Raw genomic sequence first — 27276 nt, 5'->3', positions numbered from 1 at the left:
CTCCTAATCTTCTCTGGTTATTTTGCTAAATACCTTAAATAGGTGTCCTCTAGTTATTAACCCTTCTGCCAGTGGAAATAGTTCCTCCTTATTTACTCTTATTAAAACCCTTCATAATTTTAAACATCTCTATTAAATCTCCCCTTAACTTTCTCTGTTCTAAGGAGAACAATCCTGGCTTCTCTAGTCTCTCCACATAACTGAAGTCTCTTACCCTGGTACCATTCTAGCAAATCTCCTCTGCACCCTCACTAAGGGCTTTGCCACCCTTCCTAAAGTGTGGTGCCCAGAATGGAACACAATCCTCGAGCTGAGGCCTAACCAGTGATTTATAAATTGTTTGTTTGCTGGAAGAATCATTTGATAGCATTCAATAGAAAATCATTCTAAATTAACTTAAAAAATACAAGAAACATTCAGTATCTGCACAGAACTAAACCCTAATATCTGGGAACCAATTAAACTACAGTGGAATGATGGTTAAACATCAGGATAAACCAATCCTCTGGAAGCAGCTGCAGCAGGGCACCCCACCCCCTGTCTTATTATTAATATTATTGTGACAAATAACAGCAGTGCTATAAACAATTGTTAGGGGCTGATGATCCAGTTTCCTATCTGGTTTGTGCTTGCGTGTGAGAGTTTGTTAAAGCGGGTAAAAAAATGACACATATAAAGTGCTCCAAAGGGCTGCAGTAAATATTTAAGGGACAACAATTGTTAAGGCCTTTCTAAAGGGTGCAAACGCACCTTTCCAAAGCTGTTGGAAGGCAGGAAGTGGCTGGTAAGTACCATGGGGAGGAAAAACAAATGTGGAGGCAGGAAATGGAGACTGTGAGCAAGTGAAATAGTGATAGAGCACTTGCTCCCTCCTGATTCACAGCTGTTGAGGGGGACATGTTGCTGCATGATTTGGGTGTAAGAAAAGTTACTACACAAAAGGAGGCCATTCGGCCTATCGTGTCTGTCTCGGTTGACGAAGAGTTACATACCTTCTTGCATTTGGTCCATAGCCCTGCAGATCATGGCTTTTCAAGTAAACATCCAAGTACTTTTAAAATGTACTGAGGATTTATGCCTCTACCACCCTTTCACCCAGGTCCCTACCACTCTCTGGGTGAAAAAATGTTTCCTCATCTCCCCTCTAATCCTTCTACCAATTACTCTAAATCTATGCCCCCTGGTTTTTGACCCCTCTGCTAAGGTAAATTGGTCATCCCTATTTACTATATCTAGGCCCCTCATAATTTTATACACCTCAATTAAGTCAACCCTCAGCCTTCTCTGTTCCAAGGAAAACAACCCCAGCCTATCCAATTTTTCCTCATAGCTTAAATTTTCCAGTCCTGGCAACATCCTCATAAATCTCCTCTGCACCCTCCCCAGTGCAATCACATCTTTCCTGTAATGTGACTAGAACTGTACACAGTACTCAAGCTGTGGTCTAACTTGTGTTGTATACAGTTCTAGGATAACCTCCCTGCTCTTATAGTCTATGCCTCGACAAATAAAGGAAAGCATGCTCTTTGCCTTCTTAACATCTTGTTGACCTGTCCTGCTACCTTTAAGGATCTGTGGAGATACACTGCAAGGACCCTCTGTTCCTCCACACTACTCAGTATCCTCCATTTATTGTGTATTCCCTTGCCTTATTGCACCTCCCAAAATACAATACCTCACACTTCTCCAGATTGAATTCCATTTTCCACTTTACTGCTCAACTAACCAGACCATCTATATCTTCCTGCAGTCTAAAGCTTTCCTCCTCACTGTCAACACACAATTTTTGTATCATCTGCAAATTTCTTTATCATGCCCCCTACATTTGAGTCTAAATCATCAAATAAACTACAAAAAGCAAGGGACCAAGTACTGAGCCCCACGGAATCCTATGGTAACAGCCTTCCAGTTGCAAAAACACCCGTCAACCATTACCCTTTGCTTCCTGTTACTCAGCCAATTTTGGATCCAATTTGCCACTCTCCCTTGGATCCCAAGGGCTTTACCTTTTTGACCAGCCTGCCATGTAGGACCTTGTTAAAAGCCTTGCTAAAATCCATGTAGACCACATCCCCTACACTGCCCTCATTAATTCTACTTGTCACCTCCTCAAAAAATTCAATCAGGTTCGTCAGGCATGGCCTTCCTTTAAATCCATGCAGACTTTCCTTGATTAATCTATATGAAGGTTTGTACAGTCCCTCAGAATTGATCCCAATAATTTGCTCACAACTGAAGTTAAGCTAACTGGCCTATTATTACTCAGGTTATCCCTTCCTCTCTTTTTAAACAATGGTACAACATTGGCAGTCCTCCAATCCTTTGGCACTACTCCTGTAGCTAGGGAAGCTTGAAATATGATGGTCCGAGCCTATGCAATTTCCTCCTTTGCTTCTTTTAACAACCTGGGATATATTTCATTTGGGCCTGGCAATTTATCGACTTTCAAAGGTGTCAAACCATTTAATACTTCTTCTCTTACAAGGTTCATCCCATAAAATATTTCTCACACTTCCTCCTTAACAATGATGTCATCATTGAGCCCCCTTTTGTGAAGACAGCCACAAAGTATTCATTAAGAACCTTATCCACATCCTCAGTCTCAACACATAGGTTACCTTTTTGGTTCCTAATAGGCCCTACTCTTTCCTTAGTTATTCCCTTGCTCTTTATGTACATAACAAACTGAAATACTTGGCATACTCACACTGCCATAGGCCCTCACCCATAATATCATTCAAACACACAAGAACACAAGTATTAGGAGCAGGAGTAGGCCATTCGGCCCTTCAAGGCTGCTCTGCCATTTGATAAGATCATGCTGACCTGATTGTGGCCTCAACTCCATTTTTCTGTCTGCCTTCCATAACCCTTGACTCCATTGTTGATCACAAATATATCCAACTCAGCCTTGAATATATTCAATGACCCAGCCTCCACTGCTCTCTGGGGAAGAGAATTCCACAGACTAATAACCCTCTGAGAGAAAAAGTTTCTCCTCATCTCAGTCTTAAATGGGAGACGCCTAATTTTTAAACTGTGTCCCCTAGTTCTAGACTCCCCCACCAGGGGAAACATCCTCTCAGCATCGACCCTGTCAAATCCCCTCAGAATCTTACATGTTTTAATAAGAACACCCCTCATTCTTCTAAATTCCAATGGGTGTAGGCCCAACTTGCTCAACCTTTCCTCATAAGATAACCCTATCATCCCAGGAATCAGTTGAGTGAACCTTCTCTGAACTGCTTCTGATGCAATTTTATTCTTCCTTACGTAAGGAGACCAAAACTGTACACAGTACTCCAGATGCACTCTCACTAAGGCCCTGTACAGCTGTAGCAACACTTCCTTACTTTTATACTCAATTCCCCTTGCAACATAAACACCAACATTCCATTTGCCTTCCTAATCACTTGCTGTACCTGCATACTAACTTTTTGTGATTCCTGTACCAGGACACTCAGATCCCTCTGTACTGTACAGTTCTGCAGTCTATCTCCATTTAAACAATACACTGCTTTTTTATTCTTCCTGCCAAAGTGGACAACCTCACATTTTCCCACATTATACTCCATCTGCCAAATTTTTGCCCTCTCACTTAACCTATCTAAATCCATTTGTAGACTCTTACTGTTCTCTTAACAACTTACTTTCCAACCTATCTTTGTGTCATCCACAAATTTAGCTACCATACATTCGGTCCCGTCATCCATGTCATTGACATAGATTGTAAATAGTTGAGGCCCCAGCACTGATCCCTGTGACACTCCACTAATTTACAGCTTGCCAACCCGAAAATGACCCATTGATCCCTACTGTTTTCTTCCTGTTAGCTAACCAATCCTCTATCCATGGTAATATGTTACCCCTACACGATGAGTTCTTATTTTGTGTAGTAACTTTTGATGTGGCACCTTATCAAATGCCTTTTGGAAATCCAAGTACACCAGCTCTACAGGTTCCCCTTTATCCACCTTGCTTGTTAGTTCCTCAAAGAACGCTATTAAATTAGTCAAACACGATTTCCCTTTCACAAAACCATGTTGACTCTACCTGATCGTATTATGATTTTCTAAATGTCCTGCTATTACCTCCTCAATAATGGGTTCTAGCATTTTCCCTATGATAGATGTTAGGCTAACTGGCCTATTGTTTCCTGCTTTCTGTCTCCCTCCTTTCTTGAATAGAAGTGTTACATGAGCGACATATGATGCATGAAGATTTACTGACACACAGGATGAATAAAAGGTTGGCTGCATGTCTGTCCGCCTTCAACTTTACAACATTTCAAGGTTATTTCTCTGCTTGTGTGACAACATGGCCTTTAATAAGAGAGACAGCCAGAATTGAAGTGGAGGGCAGCTCACAAATTTCAAGCGCTAGATTTCCTTCGAAATGACCATATAAGAACATTAATGGAGTATAGGAAGATGCTGATGCACGCCAACTCAATCTCAGAATTAGTACTATTCATCTTCTTTGTCACCTTCTCAATCACTGTCACATAGATAGACACACATCATAGAAACATCTCTCAGAATACTGTTTTTCTAGTGGTGCACACATCTGTACCGAACTGAGCTGTGTTGTAATGCAAGTCACAGGCAGCAAGTCATTCCCAGCTTCAGGGCCCGAAATGTGAGAAGGGACTTCCCCTGCAGCTTCCATTTCATATGGCTGCTTAGTATTTGGAGTATCGTTCAGGTTTCTAAATGTATTATGGCATTACACAGTGGCCTCCCACTTAAATAAAATTGTACCCATGATGAGCCTAACACACGGAAAGTGCACAGGATCTTAGAGAGCACCCTGCAGCATCCTGCATCTCTTCCACCAATATTTACAAATACCAGCACAGCACATCCTGTCGGGTGCAGTGAACAAACATAAGCTGGCAACAGTGGGGAAGTCACAGTAGGGGAGGGGAAAATGCTGGTGGCAGAGATGTGGCAAAAATCTACTGCCTGGATGGCCATGTGGCTGTTATCAATGGCCTGTGGTTTGTGAAATGTAGCAATGCAGGAACATTGAACACATGCGTCTTAGGAACATAGGAACAAGAGGAGGCAGTTTAGCCCCTCGAGCCTGTTCCGCCATTCAATGAGATCGTGGCTGATCTGTGATCTAACTCCATATACCCACCTTTGCCCCATATCCCTTAATCATTTTGGTTAACAAGAATCTACCAATCTCAGATTTAAAATTAACAATTGATCTGGCATCAATTGCCATTTGCAGAAGAGAGTGCCAAACTTCTACCACCCTTTCCATGCAGAAGTGTTTCCTTACTTCACTCCTGAAAGACCTGACTCCAATTTTTAGGATTTAGCCCCTCGTCCTAGACTCCCCAACCAGTGCAAATAGTTTATCTCTGTCTACCCGATTAGCTCCCCTTAATATCTTGAAAACTTTGATCAAATCACCCCTTAAGCTTCTAAATTCCAGGGAATACAACCCTAGTTTGTATAACCTCTCCTCATAATTTAACCTTTGCAGTCCAGGTATCATTCCATATCATATTGCTATCCAGCACAAGAAGAGTTGAAAGTGGTAGCTGTGCTGTCTGATGTGTAAGTTAACTTTTTGGTACATGTTTAGACAATAAGGATACTGCAGTTAATCTTTACACTCGCCTAGATGGAGCTGGATGCATAAAGGTTCAGGGCATTGGTGACCTTCATTACCAATTAAGTGCAATCCTTATGGATGCAGTGTTCTTGCAGCAAATGGGACAGCTTTGTTACTGGCACCCTGATCAGAGCTTGCAGAAGATGTTCCTCTTGATTGCCAAGGATTATTGATATGATGATTGGTATAAGTATCTTGGTATAAGTAAATTGGAATCAAAGATTGGCAGGCAAAACTGTAACGGAACAATGGGCTGCCTATAAAGAGGAGATAGTTCGGGTACAGTCAAAGTACATTCCCACCAGGGGAAAAGGTAGTGCAAACAAATGCAGAGCTCCCAGGATGATGAAAGAGATAGAGAGTAAAATGAAGCAGTAAAATGGTGCATATGACAGAAGTCAGATGGATAATACAAGTGAGAACCAGGCTGAATATAGAAGGTTCAGAGATGAAATGAAAAAACAAACAAGAGAATCGAAGAGAGAATATGAGAAGAGACTGGTAGCTAACATAAAAGGGAATCCAAATGTCTTCTATAGGCATATAAATAATAAAAGGAGTGGGACTGATTAGGGACCTAAAAGGGGATTTATGCATGGGGGCAGGGGGCATGGCTGCACCCAAGTAATTGTGATGTTCTTGGGACTAAACAGTAATATTCAGGCAGAATTAGTAAGACACAGAACTGCTGCATGCTGTTAAAAACATGGACTCTTTCATTCTCCTACAGCCACCCTTAGCTGGTATATGTGTGTATGGTAGCATTAAGTGGACCAAATACACAATGCAATTTTCAAAACACTATAGTCATAGTGAAAGAGGAGGTAGTTGAGACACTGGATGGGATAAAAAGTGATAAAGAGGAGGTATTAGATAGGCTGGCTGGCTGTACTTAAGGTTGATAAGTCACCAGGACCAGATGAGATGCATCCAAAGATATTGAGAGAAGGGAGGAAGTTATGGAGGCACTGGCCTCAGGGGTGGTGCCAGAGGCCTGGAGAATTGCAATGTTAACCCTTGTTCAAGAAAGCGTATATAGATGACCCCAGAAACTACAGACCAGTGAGTTTAACCTCAGTGGTGGGAAAGCTTTTAGAAATGATAATTTGGTACAAAATTAACAGTCACTTGGACAAATGTGGATTATTAAGGAAAGCCAGCACAGATTTGTTAAGGGCAAATTGTGTTTAACTAACTTGCTTGAGTTTTTGATGAGGTAACAGAGAGGGTTGCTGAAGGTAATGCGGTTGATATGGTGTACATGGACTTCCAAGAGGCATTTGATAAAATGTCACATAACAGACTTGTTGGGAAAGTTAGAGCCCATGGAATAAAAGGGACAGTAACAGCATGGATACAAAATTGGCTGAATGACAGGAAGCAGAGAATAGTGATGAATGGTTGTTTTTCAGTCTGGAGGAAGGTATGCAGTGGGGTTCCCGAGGGGGTCAGTGTTAGGACCCCTGCTTTTTTTGATATACATTAATGACTTAGACTTGGGTGTGCAGGGCACAATTTCAAAGTATGCAGATAACACAAAACTTGGAAGTATTGTGAACTGTGAGGAGGATAGTGATAAACTTCAAGAGGACATAGACAGGCTGGTGGAATGGGCGGACAAGTGGCAGATGAAATTTAATGCAGAGAAGTGTGAAGTGATTCATTTTGGTGGGAAGATTGAGGAGAGGCAATACAAAATAGAGGGTACAATTCTGAAGGGGGTGCAGGAGTAGAGGAACCAGGAGGTATATGTGCACAAATCATTGACGATTGCAGGGCAGGTTGAGAAAGCGGTTAATAAAGCATACAGGATCCTGGGCTTTATAAGTAGGAGCATAGAGTAAAAAGCAAGGAAGTCATGATAAACCTGTACAAAACACTGGTTTGGCCTCAACTGGAATATTGTGTCCAATTCTGGGCACCACACTTTTGGGAAGATGCAGGAATTAGAGAGGGAGCACAAAAGATTTGTGTGGGGTTGGGGCTCGATTGAGTGGGGGAGGAGGAGGGGTTGATCGGTTACGCAAGGAGAGGGGTCAATTGGGAGGAGGGGTCTATTGCGGGAGAGAAAGAAGGTTGACTGGGGGGGAAGAGTGATCAATTGGGTGAGGGGAGGAGAAGAGGTATGATATGGGCAGGGGAGGAAGGGGCTTGATCAGGATGGGTGGGGGGGGTCTATCTGCAAGAGGGGTTTCAATCAAGAAGAGTGATCGGGTGGGCTGCTGATCCAGTAGACGAGGGTGGATTGGAGGTCGGGGACCTGAGGTGGAGTGGGGGTATTGTAGGCCTGCGGGGGGAACGGAGTCTCGGAGGTGGGTGGGGGGGGGGGGGGGTGGGGAGCAGAGGCTTTGTGGAGGTGGGGGATTGGAGACTTCATAGTGGGATCGGAGGCTTCAGTGGGAAGGTCATGGGGATTGCCCGATCGCAGAAGGTCCTCAGACAGGCAGCTGGACCCAGGAAGTAGGTGCAAAGGCACTTATCTCCTGCATCCACCATCCTTGCCTCAATGCAATTGCTGGGTTCCCGATGTTCAGGAAACCCAAATGACAGCAGTTTAAGTTGAAAAGTAAAATGATAATCAGGCTCTTAGCCTCATTATTCTATTTAAAGCTCCAACCTGCCTCCATGGAGTGGGTTGGCTAACTGTCTATCTTCTGGCTTCAGTTAAGGCCGGAAATGGGCAGGTTGGAGGCGGGCTTGGGTGGAGAAACAGATTTCTCAGACTTAAAACACCTGACCCAAACCCACCTTTTTTTAAAGTTTAAATTCCCCCCATTCTATTTGAAACATTTCAAAGCCAACCCCAACATTAATTTTACTTTGACTTTCATACCATCACTTAGATGCCTTGTCCTTCCGAATGTTGGCATTGGAAGAGCTTCATTTTTTTATATGTCCTTTCTTTTTCATGTTTCTCTTCACTGCTAAAGTCTTATAAATGCCATTGACTTAGCAGACGATGACAGGCTCTTTTTACTTTGACTTAAGACCTATCATAATGACAAAATAAATAGAGAAATATGTACAAAACATTTAATTTTTTAAATTAAAGTGACAAAATAACTGAATAAAACGACCCAACACTAAAAATGTACTGTAAAAATGGAAATAAAGAAATGACTTACGTCTCAGTCCAAAGCATACAGCACGATTCTGGTGGGAAACAAAACAGGCATCTGCACCCTCACTTAATTTAAATATCTTAAAATTATTTGGGATCTGTTAATGAGGCTTGCATACATGTGAGCATTCTTAGGCAGAAATATTTTGGCCAGAAAATAACGTGTACTTAGAATTGTGTGAGAAACAGTCCTAAGGCCTGATTGCCTGCTATACTAACCTTTGTTCACATGAATCACGCAAGCACAACTGACAAAGCAGATTGGGAATTCTACCATATTAATTTCAAGGGATAAGAGATAGAAATTCCTTCCATTCATAATTGACAGATGAAACATTAGCCCAAGGCAGTGCAAAATAAGATAAATTGAGAGATTATAAAATGTTAGTGGGGAAAAGGAAGTAAAGCTTTCCGGAGAGCAGATCACAGACAACAGAATCTGTGAAGGAAGAATTGAATGTTGCCTCATCTCAAAAATTTGAGGAGACTTGCTTAAACATAATTTAAAAGATCATAAGATCAAATGCTCACAGACAACAGGGCTAATTGTTCTCCCCTTTTACGATAATGTTTCACTGCTTCTGCGCAAGCAAGTTAAGAACACTGGCACCAGCGACTGAACGCTGATTAGAAAATGAGATCTTGGCTTCGTTATCTAAGCATACACAGTGATTTGTGTTCTGTTGTGAGTGCGTTATTTTGTGGCAGCCTCCAGAGAGCTAACAAAGGTACAGGCGCTTATTAAAGTTTAATGTTCTTATGGGGACAGTGCAGAAATCACTCAGAATTACATATTAAAAACCCTCAAGGACAGCAATCAGGAAGGAATAGCATATCCGAAGGACCAGGTTCATACACCAAAATGATCCTTATTAATGTACACCGTCAGCCCAGTAATGGTATAATCAATTGTACATTCAAAGAGAAGCTAGGTTAATCGCAGTGATGTGTGATTGAAATTCTTATCAGATGTGGTTCCGCTATCTTCATTATAGCAAAACAAACAAACCCACCCCCCCCAACCCCAAGAGTCAGTTAGTGCAATGATGAAAACTATAAGCAAGGAAAAAGGTTCATTTTTTTACTTAATGAATGTTTCTTTACCTCCCAAACTCTAAAATATAGGGAAATAATTATTGAATTGGGGATGGGTAGCTTTGGCAGTGTCAAGTCAGCTTTCATTCTTGATATTGTGTGTTGATCCTGAAACAGTAAGGAAAGTAACAGGAGCAAATAAATAAAAACAAAATAAAACAAATCACATTTTTCTGAGTGGAACTTAACAATAATTAATTGTTTATCTATTCAGCCATTATAAAAGGCTGATGAACACCAGGTATGAGGAAACTAACGATTAACAGAACAGAAAGACAAATAATTTTAAGGACACCAGAGGGCGCTGTTACTCTATGGCGACAGAAAGGCTGCACTGAATGAACAAAAATAATTTCCACAATAAAGGAAATTTGAATATATTTTCACAATTATTTAAGGAAGCAATAGCCAAACAATAGAGGCAAGAAATCACCAAGGAACATGTTGAACATAAGAGTTGAGACAAGAATATATTTTGTCAAAATGCTCAAAAGGATGAGTAAATCATAGTGGTGACAATGAACAGAATGAGAAGGGCTGTATGGAGGATCCAACAGGCAAGGAGGAGCAAGGAGAACAGAGAAAAATGTGTAGAAATTAAAACAACAAGAAGAATACCCATTTTGACTACATTCATGGTGTCGATCTCGAGTGGTAAGGTCATTATGAGAGATCTTTTAGGTTCTAATTGAAAAGGGATTTTAGGAAGATTCATGTCCTTTTTCAACTGTTCAGCCTTTATCTGTTGGGATCTATTGGTCCAAAAGCAACAATAACAGAGTGCAAACAAAGGGCTGAATTTTCAGGTCCCACAGGAAGCGGGAATGGGGGGTGGGCGGGGGGGGGGGGGAACGGGGGATGAAAATAATAACACCAGCCAATGTACCAGTTTCCCAACACCGTTCCCCGCACAGGCGAGTTTCACCAGAGCTGGGGGAGGGTGAACATACGAACATACGAATTAGAAGCAGGAGTAGGCCACTCGGCCCCTCAAGCCTGCTCCGCCATTCAACAAGATCATGGCTGATCTGATTGTACCCTCAACTCCACATTCCCACCCACCCCCAATAACTTTTCACCCCCTTGCCTATCAAGAATCTATCTACCTCTGCCTTAAAAATATTCAAAGACTCTGCTTCCACTGCTTTTTGGGGAAGAAAATTCCAAAGACTCACTACCCTCTGAGAGAAAAAAATTTCTCCTCATCTCTGTCTTAAATGGGCGACCTCTTATTTTTAAACAATGACCCCTAGTTCTAGATTCTCCCACAAGAGGAAACATCCTTTCCACATGCACTCTGTCAAGACCCTTCAGAATCTTATATGTTTCAATCAAGTTGCCTTTTACTCTTCTAAACTCCAGTGGATGCAAGCCGAGCCTGTCCAATCTTTCCTCATAAGACAACCCGCCCATTCCAGGTATTAGTCTAGTAAACTTTCTCTGAACTGCTTCCAACGCATTTACATCCTTCCTTAAATAAGGAGATCAATATTGTACACAGTACTCAAGATGTGGTCTCACCAATTCCCCGTATAACTGAAGAATAACCTCCCTACTTTTGTATTCAATTCCCCTCACAATAAACCATTGCATTCTATTAGCTTTCCCAATTACTTGCTGTACCTACATACTAACCTTTTGTGATTCATGCATGAGGACACCCAGACCCCTCTGCATCTCAGAGCTCTGCAATCTCTCACCATTTAGATAATATGCAAGATTGGAGTGGAATAAAAGGTGTGGGGCAGAACAGGCCAGAGACAGGAAGGAGCATGGGCAGATATTGAAAGAGTGACATCAGAGTGAGGTCAGAGTCAGTGTGGAAAAGAAGGAGCAGCAGGAACTGAGGGAATTAAGATCAGTAACATTCCTGCCACATAAGCGCTGGGCAATGACGATCTCCAACAAGAGAGAATCTAACCATCTCCCCTTGATGTTCAACAACATTACCATCACTGAATCTCCCACCATCAACATCCTGGGGGTTGCCATTGAGCAGAAACTTAACTGGACCAGCCACATTAATACTGTGGCTACAAAGCAGGTCAGAAGCTGGGAATTCTGCGGCGTGTAACTCACCTCCAGACTCCCCAAAGCCTGTCCACCACCTACAAATCAGGAGTGTGATGGAATACTCTCCACTTGCCTGGATGGATGCAGCTCCAACAACACTCAAGAAGTTCAACACCATCCGGGACAGAGCAGCCCACTTCATTGGCACTCTATCCACCACCTTCAACATTCATTCCTTTCACCACAATGTGGCTGCAGTGTGTACCATCTACAAGATGCACTGCAGCAACTCACCAAGGTTCCATCAACAACATCCCCAAGACCCGCAATCTCTACCACCTAGAAGAACAAGGGCAGCAAGAGGACATTATCACCTGCAAGTTCCCCTCTAAGTTACACATCATCCTGACTTGGAGCTATATCGCCATTCCTTCACTGTCGCAGGGTCAAAATCCTGGAATTCCCTTCCTAATTGCACTGTGGGTGTACCTACACCACATGGACTGCAGCGGTTCAAGAAGGCGGTTCACCACCACCTTCTCAAGGGCAATTAGGGATGGTCAATAAATGCTGGCTTAGCCAGCGACGCCCACATCCATGAACAGATCAAAGTAAAGCGGCGTCTGCAATTTGATGGCTGCCAAATGGGAAAGGCTTTCTTTGCCTCATGTAACTGTTGCTTGTCTTGTCAATCACCGTGACTCTTCAAACTACATGCAAGCTCTGTAGCCATCTTTCTGCAGCAGATGGACTGTAGGCTGGTCACTGGGAAGCCCCTCACGTTACATTGTATGAAAATATTGATTAAGAAGTAATGGATCAGTCCTTTCACCTTTGCACTGAATGACTTCAACTTTCATATAAATTCTCTGGGCCTCTTTTTTTTGATTACCTCTGCCCTCATCTAACTTCACCCACACCATTAACTAACTACCCTCTCGACCTTGCTATTGTTACAACCACGAAAAGGGAAAAATGAAATTCCTTGGATTTCATTTTTATGTTGTTTGTTTTTTGGGTTCACAAAGATGGAAAAAAGAAACAGTAAGAAAGCTTAGGGTCACACCAATGTACACATTCATTTCCTTCACTCCTTCATCTCACAACTGCTACAGCTGGCCTTGCTTTTAACAGATATGTGAGGTTCAAGTTCACATAGCTTGATGTCTGTCGTGGGGAAGGTGTTAGAATCGATCATTAAAAAGGCTACAGCTGGGCACTTAGAAAAACTCAAGGTAATCAGGAATAGGCAGCACGCCTTTGTGAAAGGGAGATCATGTTTAACCAATCTATTGGGGTTCTTTGAAAGAGTAACATGTGCCGTGGATAAAGGGGAGCCTGTTGACGTACTGTACTTGGATTTCCAGAAGGCATTTGACAAGGTGCCACATAAAAGGTTATTATGCAAAGTAGGAGCTCATGGTGTAGTGGGTAACATATTAGTATAAATAGAAGATTGGCTGGCTGGCAGAAACAGGGCGTATGCATAAATGGGTCCTTTTCTGAGTGGCAGGATGTGACGAATGGAGTTCCACAGGGGTCTGTGCTGGGGCCTCAACTTTTTACAATTTATATCAATGACTTAGATGAGGAGATTGATGGCATGGTAGCTAAATTTGCAGATGACACAAAGATAGGTAGGAAAGTATGTCGTGAAGAGGACATAAGGAGGTTGCAGACTGATATAGATAGGTTGAGTGAGTGGCCAAAAATCTGGCAGATGGAGTATAATGTGGGAAAATGTGAAGTTGTTCACTTTGGCAGGAAGAATAAAAAAGCAGAGTATTACTTAAGTGGGGAATAACTGCAGAACTCCAAGGTGCAGAGGGATCTAGGTGTTCTAGTGCATGAGTCACAAAAAGTTAGCATACAGGTACGGCAAGTAATAAAGAAGGCTAATGGAATACGATCCTTTATTAAGAGAGGAATTGAAAATTAAAGTAAGGATGTTATACGGGGCATTGGTGAGACCACATCTTGAATACCGTGTGCAGTTTTGGTTTCCTTATTTAAGGAAGGATGTGAATGCATTGGAGGCAGTTCAGAAGATGTTTACTAGATTGATACCTGGAATGCGCAGGTTGTCTTATGAGGAAGGATTGAAAAGGCTTGTTTTCACTGGAGTTTAAAAGAGTGAGGGGAGACTTGATTGAAGTATATAAGATCCTGAATGGTCTTGACATATTGGATGTGGAAGTGATGTTTCCTCTTGTGGGGGAGTCCAGAACTAAGGGCACTGTTTTAAAATTAGGTGTCACCCTTTTAGGACAGAGATGAAGAGAATTTTTTTCTCTCAGAGGGTTATGCGACTTTGGAACTCTGCCTCAGAAGGTCATTGAATAATTTTAAGGTGTGGGTAGATAGATTCTTGTTAGGCAAGGGAATCAAAGGTTATCGGGGTAGATGGGAGTGTGGAATTCAAGACACAAACAGGTCAGCAATGATCTTATTGAATGGCAGAGCAGGCTAAAGGGGCCAAATGGCCTACTTCTGCTCCTAATTCATATGTTCGTATGTTTAAATTTTTTCAACCTTCCTTTGGATGAGGTACCATGAAAATTGCAATTCTTTTGATTACATGTTGTCAAATGGGGTTGTAGTTTCTCTCACACCAGTTTATACTATTTTATGAATGTTAATCTCCAGGACCATGTGATTGTTGGAGTATGCAGATTTCTGTTGCTGCTTGTGTTCCCTGTTTGTACAAGCTTTAAGCCCTTGACTACTGCTTCCATAATACATGGTGTTAACTATTCAGGTTCTGAAACATTGATAGTTCTTATTTCTAGGGTGAGAGTGGGTGATAAATTGTTTTTAGCCCCTGCGACGCATCTTGGATTTCTTCCTGCCCCTTGTTCTGGCTGGGTTCTGAATCTAAATTGTTGGGTTTGATTAGTTTTGGATTTGGAACCTGATTGTGTGATTCTTCAGTAGGTAGATCAACAGTGAACTCGCTTTTAGTTTTCTTGTGATTTTCACAAGTGATTCACTTTAGAGTATGTTACCTTCCCTTTTCCTTTTACTTCAAAGATATGTGTTTCCCTAATCTGCCCCATATTCTCTGGGGCACTACTGCTCACAGGTGGTTGTCCAGCTTCCACAGCAATCCCCTGTGCACTTCAACGAGGTGAGGGATCTCCATCACTCTTGGCTCTCCTATCCGGAAACTTTCTTCATCCCTATTTAAATCTTTAAAAAGGTTTCAGCTAACCATAGCTTGGTTGCTTTTCCTTCAGCTTTTGCGGCTTTAATCTTAGTTTCTTTAAATCTTTTTGGCTCCTATCTGGGCCCTTTTAAATTCTTCTGGCTCTATCACCCCATGTGGGATTTTTGGGACTCACCCAGCCCTCTGCAGTTGTACAGAGTATTGTTTTCTCCCCTCAGTTTCTCCAGTCTCCGTGGACTGCTCTGGACCCACTGCGTACAATATTGTGCTTCCTTCCAAGTCATTGACCAGCAATAGGTCTACCTCCTGCATGGGTAAACTCAGAATGATTCCAACTATCACTACCCCAGTGACCAACTTAATCTGTAGGTAAATGTTAACTAAGTGAACTTCCTTTTACTAATACCATGATATTTTCTCTGCTTTCCAGTGGTATTTGCGTCAGTTTGGCTGCCAGTAGGGTTTGTAAAGAACCAGTATCCCCGAGGATGGTTATCTCTGTGTCTGGTGCCTGGGACACAAAAGAAGCCATTTTTCTTTTGTGCAAAAAGTTCTGATGTGTGTTCTGCTCCTGAGTGATATATAGAACACAGGCTTAATGCTTTCAAAGTCACAGCCATAGGCTTGACTGCAGTGCCTCCTGCTGTTTTTTGGCATACCAGCAATTGTCCAGATTTGCTACACTGGAAACATGTTGGGCAGACCCCTACTGGTTCATCTGCAGGGTTCCTTCTTTTAAAAGTTGGAGACTGGTTAGGTTTTCCTTCCCTGCTCTCCTTTTTTCTCAAGCCCATTTCTGCTTCCTCTGCACCACTGCTATCTCTCCCTAGCTTGTTACTAGACCCAAATTTACTCGGAGTTAGGGAATTGTGTATTAATTCATAGTCGTCAGCCATTTTAGCTGCTTCCCTTACTCTTGTGACTCTTTGCTCTTCGATGTGTGTTCTTATACTACTTGGGATGCTATTTTTCAACTCTTCCAGCAACATCATTTCTCTCAAATTTTCATATGAGGGTTCTAGCTTGAGTGATTGTATCCAACAATCAAAAGTATATGTTTGATTCTTTTGAATTCAATGTAAGTCTGTGTGGGTCATTTCCGGGTGTGTCGGAATCTCTGTCTATATGCTTCCGATACTAGGTCATATGCATTTAGAATGACAGTTTTAGTTTGTTCACAATCAAAGGAACTTTCTTCTGATAACAGGGAAAAAGCTTCACATGCCCTATTCACAAACTCACCTTGTAAGAGGAGAGTCCAGAATTCTTTCAGCCATTTTAGCCTGGTAGTTATTTTCTCAAATGAGATAAAATATGACTCAACCATACCCTCATTAAATTTTGGCACTAGTCTTGAGTCTCTCAGCACATCAAAGTTTTGCTCTGAATTGGGGATAAGGTTTGAGTGGCTGGCAGCATTTTCATATTGGGTTTACAGTCTCTGTAACTCAAAATCATGAGGGGTCCGGACAGAGTAGATAGGGAGAAACTGTTCCCACTCGTGAAAGGATCGAGAACAAGAGGGCACAGATTTAAAGTAATGGGTAAGAGAAGCAAAAGCGACATGAGGAAAAACATTTTCACACAGCGAGTGGTTAAGGTCTGGAATGCGCTGCCTGAGACTGTGGTGGAGGCAGGTTCAATTGAAGCATTCAAAAGAGAATTAGACTGTTATATGAAAAGGAAGAATGTGCAGGGTTATGGGGAGAAAGCGGGGGAATGGAACGAAGTGAATAACTTTTTTGGAGAGCCGGGGCAGACATGATGAATTCTAGCTAGGGCTATTCTTTAAGTCTCTGATTCCATGCTGTCTTCTTCTAGTTCAGAAGTATGTTTAAAATGGTTGGCTCGATTTTTCACCAGTTCAGGTTTCTTTGCTTTTGGTCTGAAAGTGAATCCCCACCTCTGTAGCTAGGTTTCGAAAAATCTTCAATACTTAATTTATTTAACTTATCATGGGATATCTCTCCCTGCTCTACAAACCCATTAGCATTAAACGTGGCCATCTCTTTTGTTTCTAGCACAATAGGGAAAAAAACAGAAGAATACAAGAAAACTTATTTGTTTACTTTTCCACAATTTTAAAGGTCAATTTTCCTCCCGTTTTTCAAGTCTCTCATTTGTCTGGCAGTTCAGATCCCCCAATTTGTTACGACCATGTGGTGTGACGTGGGTGGTTCCCACTGTTGGACTCCTTACCACAGCAAGTGTATATTTATTAGAGTTTAGCCCCTTGGTGTTTTATTTTTCAAATCACCAAACAGCAGCACGTTTTCTTATAAGTTTTAAAAACAAAAAATCAATTGTTTATTGATCAATACGCCTTATCCCGAAATTGTCGCAACCGCATCCACTCACGCATTCACTCGCATGCAGGCGCGCATACACACACACACACAAAGAAACAGATAGAAAACGGAAAAAGGAAGGTGGCTTTTAGTGGGGGGAAAGGTTACGATAAACCTGTTGAATTCTCCTGGAAATCAAGTTCCAGATGGATGCAGGCCTGAGATGAGTGTAGATTTCTCTTTTGATTGAAGATTCAATTGAAGACGGTGGGTTACTTCTTGCTCTCACTGCTGCATATTGTAGATGTCAGATACTGCAGCAGGGCATGTGCTTTCTGGTTTGGCTGTTAGATATTGCCTCTCTCCTGGGCGAGTCTCTCTCTCTGTCTGTCGTTTTTTAAGGTAAAACTGTGTCACCTCTCACCTCCTGATAGCAGACATTCTCATCTCTGCCCCATGGTGATCACACAATGGCCCAGGACATGGCTACTTCACACCTGCTTTGTTTCAGAAGAAGAGGGTCATCCATTTAAGATGGAGATGAGCAGAATTTTTTTCTCTGAGAGAATTGTGACTCTTTGGAACTCTCTTCCCCAGACAGCGGTGGAAGCAGGGTCATTGAATATTTTTAAGGCAGAGGTAGATAAATTCTTGACTGACAAGGGAGTCAAAGGGTATCGGGGTAGGCAGGAAAGTGGAGTTGAGGCCACAATCAGATTATCTTATCAAATGGCACAGCAGGCTCAAAGCGGCCGAATGACCTACTCCTGCTTCTAATTTGTATGTTCATATGTAAGACATTCAATTCTGGAATTTTAGGATAGGTGTAACACTTGACACCTTTTAGATTTGAAGATTTGTCCTTTGTCTTTGTCAGACTGTTTGAATACACAAAAGGCCAATTCCATTTTTCTTCGGTGGCCATTTTGGACCATTGTTCACTTTTGAAAATAAAGGTTCATTTTTTTGAAGGCAAAGTCCATTTTTCATAACTCTTCAGAGTTAGTCCATGATTGTTGTATCATCGCACTTCCAGTGCGCATGACACCTCAACATCTTTGAGGCCTCAGTTATCACAACTGCCATCGCCAATCTGTTCACCATCTCCCTTGTCATCCCTGCCCCTGCCCAGGGACAAACCTTAACTCCTCCCAAGCTGTCTTACTTACTCCGACTCTAACTTCAAACTCCCTCTTCTAGTGTTGCCCCCACACTCAGTCTCTCACTTCCACATTCCCCAGTAAAATTCCCACCTCTGCTCATTCAAGTCTCAGAGCCATAGACTCGAGCACATTACTGGTACTAGTGCATTCAGCTGCCTCAGTACTACTGTTTGAACTCTCTTCTGAAATCCCTATACCTTACTATTGTATTCTATGGCTTTAAAGCCTCCTCACAACCTATTTTCATTTTTCTATTACTGCTCAGTCTCCACTGTGCCTTTGTGAAGTACCTTAGAACATTGTACTACATTAAATGTGCTATATAAATAAATGTTGTCGTTGTTGGATACCGTGCTGAGTTTACACGTTAATCTCTGAGCTATGGGGCTGGATTTTCCCACGGGTGTCTGAAACCCAGCATCGGGACAATATGCGGATCCCGAGTCCGAGCTTGTTGTCAAGCTGCCCACCGGACAACCTTACATGAGGAGGGCTCCTAATTGGCTGTCTCCGCATTTGCCATCCATTGAAGGACTGCGGGTGGGGTCCCAAGGTGGGAGTCCCAATGACAGGGCCCACAACACTTGATGGCCGCAGCCCCACTGGGAGAGGTGGTCGTTGTTGCGGCAGGAAGGCGAGCGCGAGGGCACCTCAGAAGCCTGCCGAAAATTTAAAATTAAAGAAGGCCCGCAGTTGTAAGGGCCATCAGTGTGGAGGGGAAACCCCTCCACAGGAATGGGTTTGGCCACGGCTGCAGCTTTTTCTGCTCGCAGCTCATTGACTGGGCCAGTGAGAGGAGGCACCAATGGCTCTCCGGCCTGCCGCCGGGAGGCCACCTCCAAGTTGCTGTAGGCCTCTGGACTCAGTGGAATGCCAACCCAACGCCAGGAGAATGCCGCCTGGTTCTGAATTGGCCTAATTGGCCTCCTGCCTCTGTGCAGCAGTTTGCTGATTCTCATGACAGCCTGCCCCGGGAAACTCGTCTGGAGGCAGGACAGCAGAAGGCAATTATATTATCCTCTCAGCGCCCCCTTCTCCCTGAACAGATGAACAGTAGAATTTTATAATGCACTTAATACTCTACCAGCAGCCAGTCATTTGAAAGTACACAAGGAAATTCAGTTCAAACAAATAGTTCCACTTAAATTTAATCAGGCAATTTCACTCCTAGATAAACAAGATAAAGATCCTGCACAGCATGGGAACTGTAACCACATATCCCTCCTCAATATCAATTCCATAGACACCTGGAAGATATATTTGAAGGATTAATGGGGGTTAATTAAGTGGGATCTGTAAAAATAAAATTGTTGTTCAGCAGATATTACCTTTTGAATGTTATGGAACGGGGAGGTAGTTGGGGTTGGGGAGGGTTGTGTCGGCTGTGGAACAAATTTCAGACTTTCATTCTTGCAACAACCATAAGTAGGGACGAAATACATCGTGGGAAATATTGAGGAATTTGTGCTTTTGTCGGGTAGGGTGAACAACCAAATTCAAAAGCTGAAGAGGAAGAAATTAGGTAAGTTCGGATCAGTCGCTAAATGCTGATCTTTTTCCCAGTTCTGCTAATCTTAGCTTTGAGATGAACTGTTCTTTTATAAAATGTTTGTATCTCACTATATGTATAACCACGAGTCTGCCACCCACATGGAGAGTGATAAGTTGCCAACTGTGTCCCAAGTCACAGCAACAAGGAGAGTGAACTACAACTTTTATTTAGATCAATAGATTTTTGTTTAATTCTTTGATATATTAATGGATGGATGCTAGCACTAGGAATTAAACACTTTTCATTTGAGATGCCCAATGCCTCCTGGGCTGGGTGTAGTACAGTTAAATGCGGTGTAAATCTCCCTCATATAATCTAAACAATATGCCTGAGCTCTACTCGCTACTCCAGTAATCTGACATTTTTCCCACAGTGACCTGTCAGAGGGAAAATGCCAATTTTGCCCTGAATTGCGGATGTTTGCACTGTGGTGCATGCCTGCTAGGAACTGGATTGAACTGCCCAAACACTTTTCATACAGCCAGCTGATGGAGGAGATTTTCATTCCATGAGTCTTCGGTGGATTTGGAGCTAGTTGCCAGAGCTGAAGTGGCAGTGTTTAATACATTATATGACCAATTTTCTCTCAGTTTTTTGTTTAATGAGCTGGTAATCTTGTAGCCTGGTTGGTCTGTTGGGACATATTGCATCTCTGATGGTTCAGAGATGAATTTGTTTTCATTTTCTTATATCAGCTTATGAAAGATGCCTAATCTCTCTCAATATAACAGCAGGGCATTTGATCCCCAACAATCATATACCTGGGGTCTACTGTATATGTAAGAGCATGTCAGGGTAATACTAATACAGTAATTGATTGCGGATGAGGAAGCTGTATCTAATCCCTATTGTGTGCAGGTCAATAAGGTTGTTTGCCATAGCATAGTATTACAGCTAGAGCAGAGGAAGTGGGAAGTATGTTCATAATTACTGGTAGAATAAAGAGACTTGTGTGATCATCAGCTTTGGGATCATCTAAATTATAGCACCCCTTGCTTTAGGTTCAAAGCAACACTAATTATCAATACTAATGTTGGATCAAAGAAGGGAAAATATGTGACACAAGGGGCTCAGGTCTGATCTGTCTATGGTCTGTGGCAGATAGAGGACTGGACTTTCCTCTGCTCTCCTGCTCCTGATCTAGCAGGATAGTGATGGAAACAGCCAGAAAATGGGGCAGGAGGACAGCAGTGATCTGGATTTCCTACCACCTCCCCACCCCCAGGACCACTGCTGGCAGCCCCTCGCTGCCTGCCGCTTGCAAAAGCTGGCGGGGAGGTGAAGCCCAGGTTCTCAGAAGATTTTCTGTCTATCTGCCTCTCTTATCTCTGCTCCATGGGGCCACGTGAAATAAGGCCAAGGTAGTGACCCCTTGCTGTCTCTTCTGGCACTGCACACTAGTCCCACTGCAGAATCATTTTCCGCTCCATGCAGCTGTTGAGCATCCCCGATACATTCTGTTAGGCATCCCCGATACATCCCAAAGTGTTTGGGAGTAGTACCCAAACATTGTAAGATATACAAGTTACTTTTGATTACAATTGAGATTTAGCTAGGGAAGGAAACAAGAACAAATCACAGATAACTCTGGCTAAAGTCTAATAAATACCCTAATATCATTACCTCCCATTTCAAAGAACAAAGAACAAAGAACAGTACAGCACAGGAACAGGCCATTCGGCCCTCCAAGCCTGCGCTGATCTTGATGCCTGCCGAAACTAACACCTTCTGCACTTCCGGGGCCCATATCCCTCTATTCACTTCCTATTCATGTATTTGTCAAGATGTCTCTTAAACGTCGCTATCGTATCTGCTTCCACCACCTCCCCTGGCAGCAAGTTCCAGGCACTCACCACCCTCTGTGTAATTGCCCCAGCAATTTCTTCCCTTGCCTCCCTCAGTATTCTAGGGTAGATCCCATCAGGCCCTGGGGACTTATCTACCTTAATGCTTTGCAAGACACCCAACACCTCCTCCTTTTTGATAATGAGATGACTGAGACTATCTGCACTCCCTTCCCTAGGCTCATCATCCACCAAGTCCTTCTCCTTGGTGAATACTGATGCAAAGTACTCATTTAGCACCTTGCCCATTTCCTCTGGCTCCACGCATAGATTCCTATCTCTGTCCTTGAGTGGGCCGACCCTTTCCCTGGTTACCCTCTTGCTCTTTATATATGTATAAAAAGCCTTGGAATTTCAATTTAACTGAGACATCTATGTTCAGACTGATAATCAGATTATGACTGAAAGTGCATTTCTGTTTCCCTCTCCTCCCTTGTTTAAAGAAGGCAAATCTCAGAAAATAGACGTGATTAAGGTGTAAGGCACTTGTGTGACTTCTCATTCTATTTTAGGATGTGTTTTCAGAAACTAGAATAAAACCTTCTCCGAACCAGTTAGTCAAAATCCCAGAATGACAATAAAAGGAACATTAGATTACTTATTTGTAGAGTGAGTGGTTAATTGTGCTTATTCAGCATACTTTAACTGTCACAGGATCATTGCTCTTCCTTAGTTAATTATATATGATTCTACATGTTACTCAGTACACAACAGGTATCTGACATCATTCAGTACAAACACTATCACATGATGTGCTCCCTTTCCTGAGTTTTAACCCGTTATATTCTGAACTTTATTTTTCCTCTAAAATAAAAGCGAAATACTGTGGATGCTGGAAATCTGAAATAAAAACAGAAAGTGCTGGAAATACGCAGCCGATCTGGCAGCCTCTGTGGAGATACAGGAAAGGTCACAGACCTGAAACGTTAACTCTGTTTCTCTCTCCACAGAGGCTGCCAGACCTGCTGAGTATTTCCAGCACTTTCTGTTTTTATTTATTTGTTCTCTGCCCATTTACGAAAAAGTACAAATAATTGTCTGTGAAAACATTTATAAGCAACTTAGATCTTTAGCTAGAAACATTTTATTTTGAAGATTTATTTTATTTAGCTCCTTTTAAAGTAATGCATAGGACTTTTTTTAAATGTTCCCAGACTAAATATTAACCAGAGGCACATAATAAATAGCTATTTTTTTTTTAAATGAACCATTCTACCTAGTTGCACTATGGATGGAATTTTATGTTCTCCCCCACGGCAGGTTTGGAGGCAGGGAGAGCGTAAAATCGGGTGGGATAATGGCAGGGGGGCACCCCACCACCACCCCGCCTCCACTGAAATTTAGTCTGGAGCAGGAAGGCCTGTGAATGGTCTCCTGCCCCGCTGCTAATTGAGGCCCTTAACTGGGTAATTAACCCACCGCAGCCGCAAATACCTGTGCAGCGGGAGGTCGCGCCGGCGCAAGGGAAGTATGGCATGAAAAACCTACGGGCTGCTTCTTGGCTCCGGGGAGGTGGGGTGGTGAAAGGGGTGGGGGGGGGGGGGTCCCTCGTTCAAAGACACTTAGTGGCTGACCCCCCTCCCCCACCCCCATGACCCCTACCCTGCAAGACCCCGCCTGCCCTGACCTACCTTAAGCCCGGTTCCAGCGCCACTCCTCGGTGTCTGGTAGCTGCAGCTACTGCAGCAGTCATCGCCTGGGGCAACAGGATCCTAAATCCTATGGAAGGCCATTTAGGTGCCAGATTGGCATTAAATTCAACGGGCCTTCTGGAGAAGAGGCAACGTAGTGCTTCCCCCAACATCGAGACCCCTGTCACCAGCGTAAGATTCCCCCCATATGTGAGGGGGCCAATGTTCAGTTACACAAAGTCCCCATATATGAAATAAGACCTGAAGGTTAAGGCATTTACAGCAGTGTGGAGGAATCTATATAATATGAAAGGCAAAAAGATTAAAGTCATATACAGAATTGTGTTTGAGTGTTACTGAAAGAACACATTAGTACAGCATGCCTCTATCTATAAGACATCTATGTATATTTGTGTCTTGATAAGTTTGTGTGTGTATTTATGCTTGTATCAGCAAGTGTGAAAATGGAGTTATGTATGTTTCCGTATCTATCTCTCTATGTGCATGTTTATAACCATGTGATGGCTTGTATATCTGGATATATTCTTTATTTATGTGACTGTTTGTGCATATGCATGCATCTGTGCATGTGTGGGCATCTGGGTGTCTCCAACATGTTTATCAATGTCTGGGTTTGTTTTTGTGTGTATATCCATTATCATTTCTGTATGCGTGCCTGTGCACCTGTGTTTGGTGTGCTTTGGTTTGTTCTTGCAGAGGCAGGATTTTTGCCCCGATATGAGGCCAGGAATGAACAACAGAGCAACAGACCCGGGAGCCAGAAATCCAGGGAGACTCTGAGGCACCCACCCCCTGCCGGCCTATTCACCAACAAAGCCGCAGGCCGAACTGTGGACCCGTTTCCCCCCCACAATGGTGGGCCGAAAGCTCTAGCCATTTTTATTTCCAATTTTTTAAAGCTGAGAGGGGGAATCCTACTGGTCCTCCAGCATGCCCTCTGGCCACTAATTGTTCCTCCAGTTCTGGTCTCATACCATTGGGGGAAGTGCCTTCAGCTTTCTGTGCCCTATGGTGTGAAATTCCCTTCCTACCCCTCTCCATCGGTCCTCCTTTCTTCCTTTAAGACACACCTTAAAACCTACCTCTTTGACCAAGTAAATTAGCCTGAGTGATTGATAGACTATACTTGAACTGAATCTGCTCTTAAATTGCAAATCATTCTACCTGAAGCATTTCTATAAAGTTAAAAAATGTATTGCTGAACAATATTGCTGGCCTACTGAATATTGTGAAATATCAACTTAGAATATACTTACTAAATCTCCACCAGTGGTGAGGCTGTGGTAGTGTCCTATAGGGTTTGCTGTTGCCTGGCGTAATTCCAGCTAATTCAGTCTGACTTTGCTCCTTTTCCTTTCAGGTATTTACACAAGAGTAGATTTCTATGTCAATCAACACAAAGTGAAGCACCAGAAAACACCAACAAAGCCGAAGTCTGAAATTACTGTGTTTAATGAAGTTATTTTGTTCACTGTGTCAGATTCTGTTATTAATCAGTCCATGGTTATAACCTCTGTGTATGAAACTTCACTCTCTAAGGACAGTGCAAGGCATCTTTTAGGTCGTGCATATGTGGGAAGGAAGAAATCCAAAGAGGATGATCATTGGCTCTCTATGTTACAGTCCTTACGACAGCCTGTGTCAAAGTGGCATCCACTCTTAATCTAAGCACACCCTCTGGGATCTGTCTTACCATCACCATTAATTATCTCGTGTAGATAGCAGAAGTGTGGCAGCAGATGCCTAGAGCATAGTGTGCACTCCCTCTTTTCAAGCCAATTCAATTCTATTTTTAGCAAAATGTATAATTCTGCAAAAAGCATAAACTGAATTCAGTTGAAATATTCACAAATGTCTGTAAAACGCAAAAGGATATTACATATAAAATGGAATCAGAAGATTGATTCTAAATCGTAAAATAAAGAACATTGAACACCAAGAGATTCTACAATCCATGCCTGTTAACTGGGAGTTAGCTTGTATATTTAAGTAATAATAGCATGAATAGAATCCGTCATCCCTATTCAATCATCGCTTGAGCTACTTTCTTTATGGTTATTGCAGTTTTTACAAGTTGCTGGGTCAGCTAGAAAAACATATAGCTGAGCTGTAGCGGAAAAGCCTCCACTGGCACTGGCTGATTGATAACTCAACAACTATTAATGTGTCTCCAGTATTTTCACAACTGTTCTGAATCAAGTTTGAAGAACAACATTTAGTCAATCATAGGTTTGAGTTGAAAACACCAAATTATGTATTTTTACATTTATGAAATCGAATCACAAGATCCAATTTACAGTTTTTAAGCCAAATAGCTAGCTAAAAAAGCTGTAGGAATTAAATATGTCACATTTGATGAGTCCAAGTTCAGACCTTTAGTGAAAATAGATGAAATACAATCTCTTACAAAAGTCAGCTATATTAAATTAATGCCAGTTAAATATGCTTACCTCTAAGAGGTTTCTCCTGGGGTGTTTCGGCAATGGTGGTTTCGCTGGATAGAGTTGATGCATGTTCGAATACTCTGACTTGAATTTCCATTATTTTCACAGTCCAGTGAAATTGCCAGCCAAGCTATTTGCATCTCCTAGTGTACCATAGCTGCTTTGGCCATCTGTTTTCTGCATTACTTGACAGGCGTCCATTGCCTCTTTAGTGGCCCGTGGCCCATAAAGCACTGCCATACAAATAACATATTTGGGTAAAACCCAAATTCGGGCTTTGGAATGTTTGGGTAAAGACAGCAGTGACTTCCAGAAATAAAAATAGAAAATGCTGGAAATACTCAGCAGGTCTGGCAGCATCTGTGGAGAGAGAAACAGAGTTAATGTTTCAGGTCGATGACCTTCCGTCAGAACCAGTGACTTGCAGATATTTGTAAGAATACAATACAACCAAAATAACAGTTTAAAACAGTACTAATTCTTATGAGTGACATTTTATTTGCTAGCTGCAAAATCAACACAGATAATGTCCCAGAATTTGCTGCAGCAGGGCATCTCATGCTGCTTGCCTCACCTTTCAGCTCCAATTATTTTTGCGCCACAAATTGCTGGAAGTGCGATAACAGCATGACAAAGTCAGCAGAACATCTCGGTGAACGATGGGACCAACAGCCAATCTTCTTAACCCAATTAAATTTAAGCATAAAGAAGCGTGAGCTAGAGTCAAATTAGATGCAGAAAGAGGAATAAAGAGAGAGAAAGAAAAGAAAAGTAAGAAAAAATTAAACATTTTGAAAACCTCGAGGATTAATTTATAGGAGTGAGACTCCACAGTTTCAATTGTTCCCTTTCTGGGACAGAGAGGTTGAGTGGCATTGCAGGAACATAAATCTTATCATTAAAAGGATCCTTGCATAGTGAAATACCAGCCCTAATTTTATGCAGCAATTTCTTGAAGCTCAACAGGAGATTGACAGCAAGCTTCCATTTTTGTGAGGCTAAAGACGGAGCAGCACCAATTAACCAGCAATTTGTGGTGATTTTCAGCTTATGGCGTATCTCTTCCCCGCCACAAGTTGCTGGATTTTTTGCATACTAATAATGACATGTGCATTAACCTCATGCCATTTTGTCAGCAAATTCTGGTCCAATGTGATAACATGGCTTCACTCCAATATGATATACTTTTCTTCTGAGAGATATTCAGAAGAACCAACTTACAGTAACATCATTGCACAATAAATCACTTTTTGCAGTGAAGCTTGGTTCTGTAGAGAGTGATCTGCAAACACTGCCAAATCTCACAGACT

At 42.3% G+C, this 27276-nt stretch overlaps 1 protein-coding gene across 4 annotated transcripts in view; it reads left to right on the top strand.

Annotated features, from left to right (window-relative positions):
• Positions 1–25465, top strand: part of syt19 (synaptotagmin XIX) — a 74187-nt gene extending 48722 nt beyond the window's left edge. For all 4 annotated transcript variants that reach the window (XM_068046407.1, XM_068046406.1, XM_068046405.1 and 1 more), the window contains one exon: positions 24883–25465. In XM_068046407.1, the coding sequence (XP_067902508.1) occupies positions 24883–25190 (308 nt within the window). In that variant the 3' untranslated portion in view covers positions 25191–25465. The remainder of the gene's footprint in view (positions 1–24882) is intronic.
• Positions 25466–27276: the final 1811 nt, after the last annotated feature.

Source organism: Heterodontus francisci, chromosome 14 (assembly GCF_036365525.1).
Source record: "Heterodontus francisci isolate sHetFra1 chromosome 14, sHetFra1.hap1, whole genome shotgun sequence".
NCBI lineage: Eukaryota > Metazoa > Chordata > Chondrichthyes > Heterodontiformes > Heterodontidae > Heterodontus > Heterodontus francisci.
Note: the sequence above shows the minus strand (reverse complement) of the source record. Positions and strands in the feature narration are given on the sequence as shown.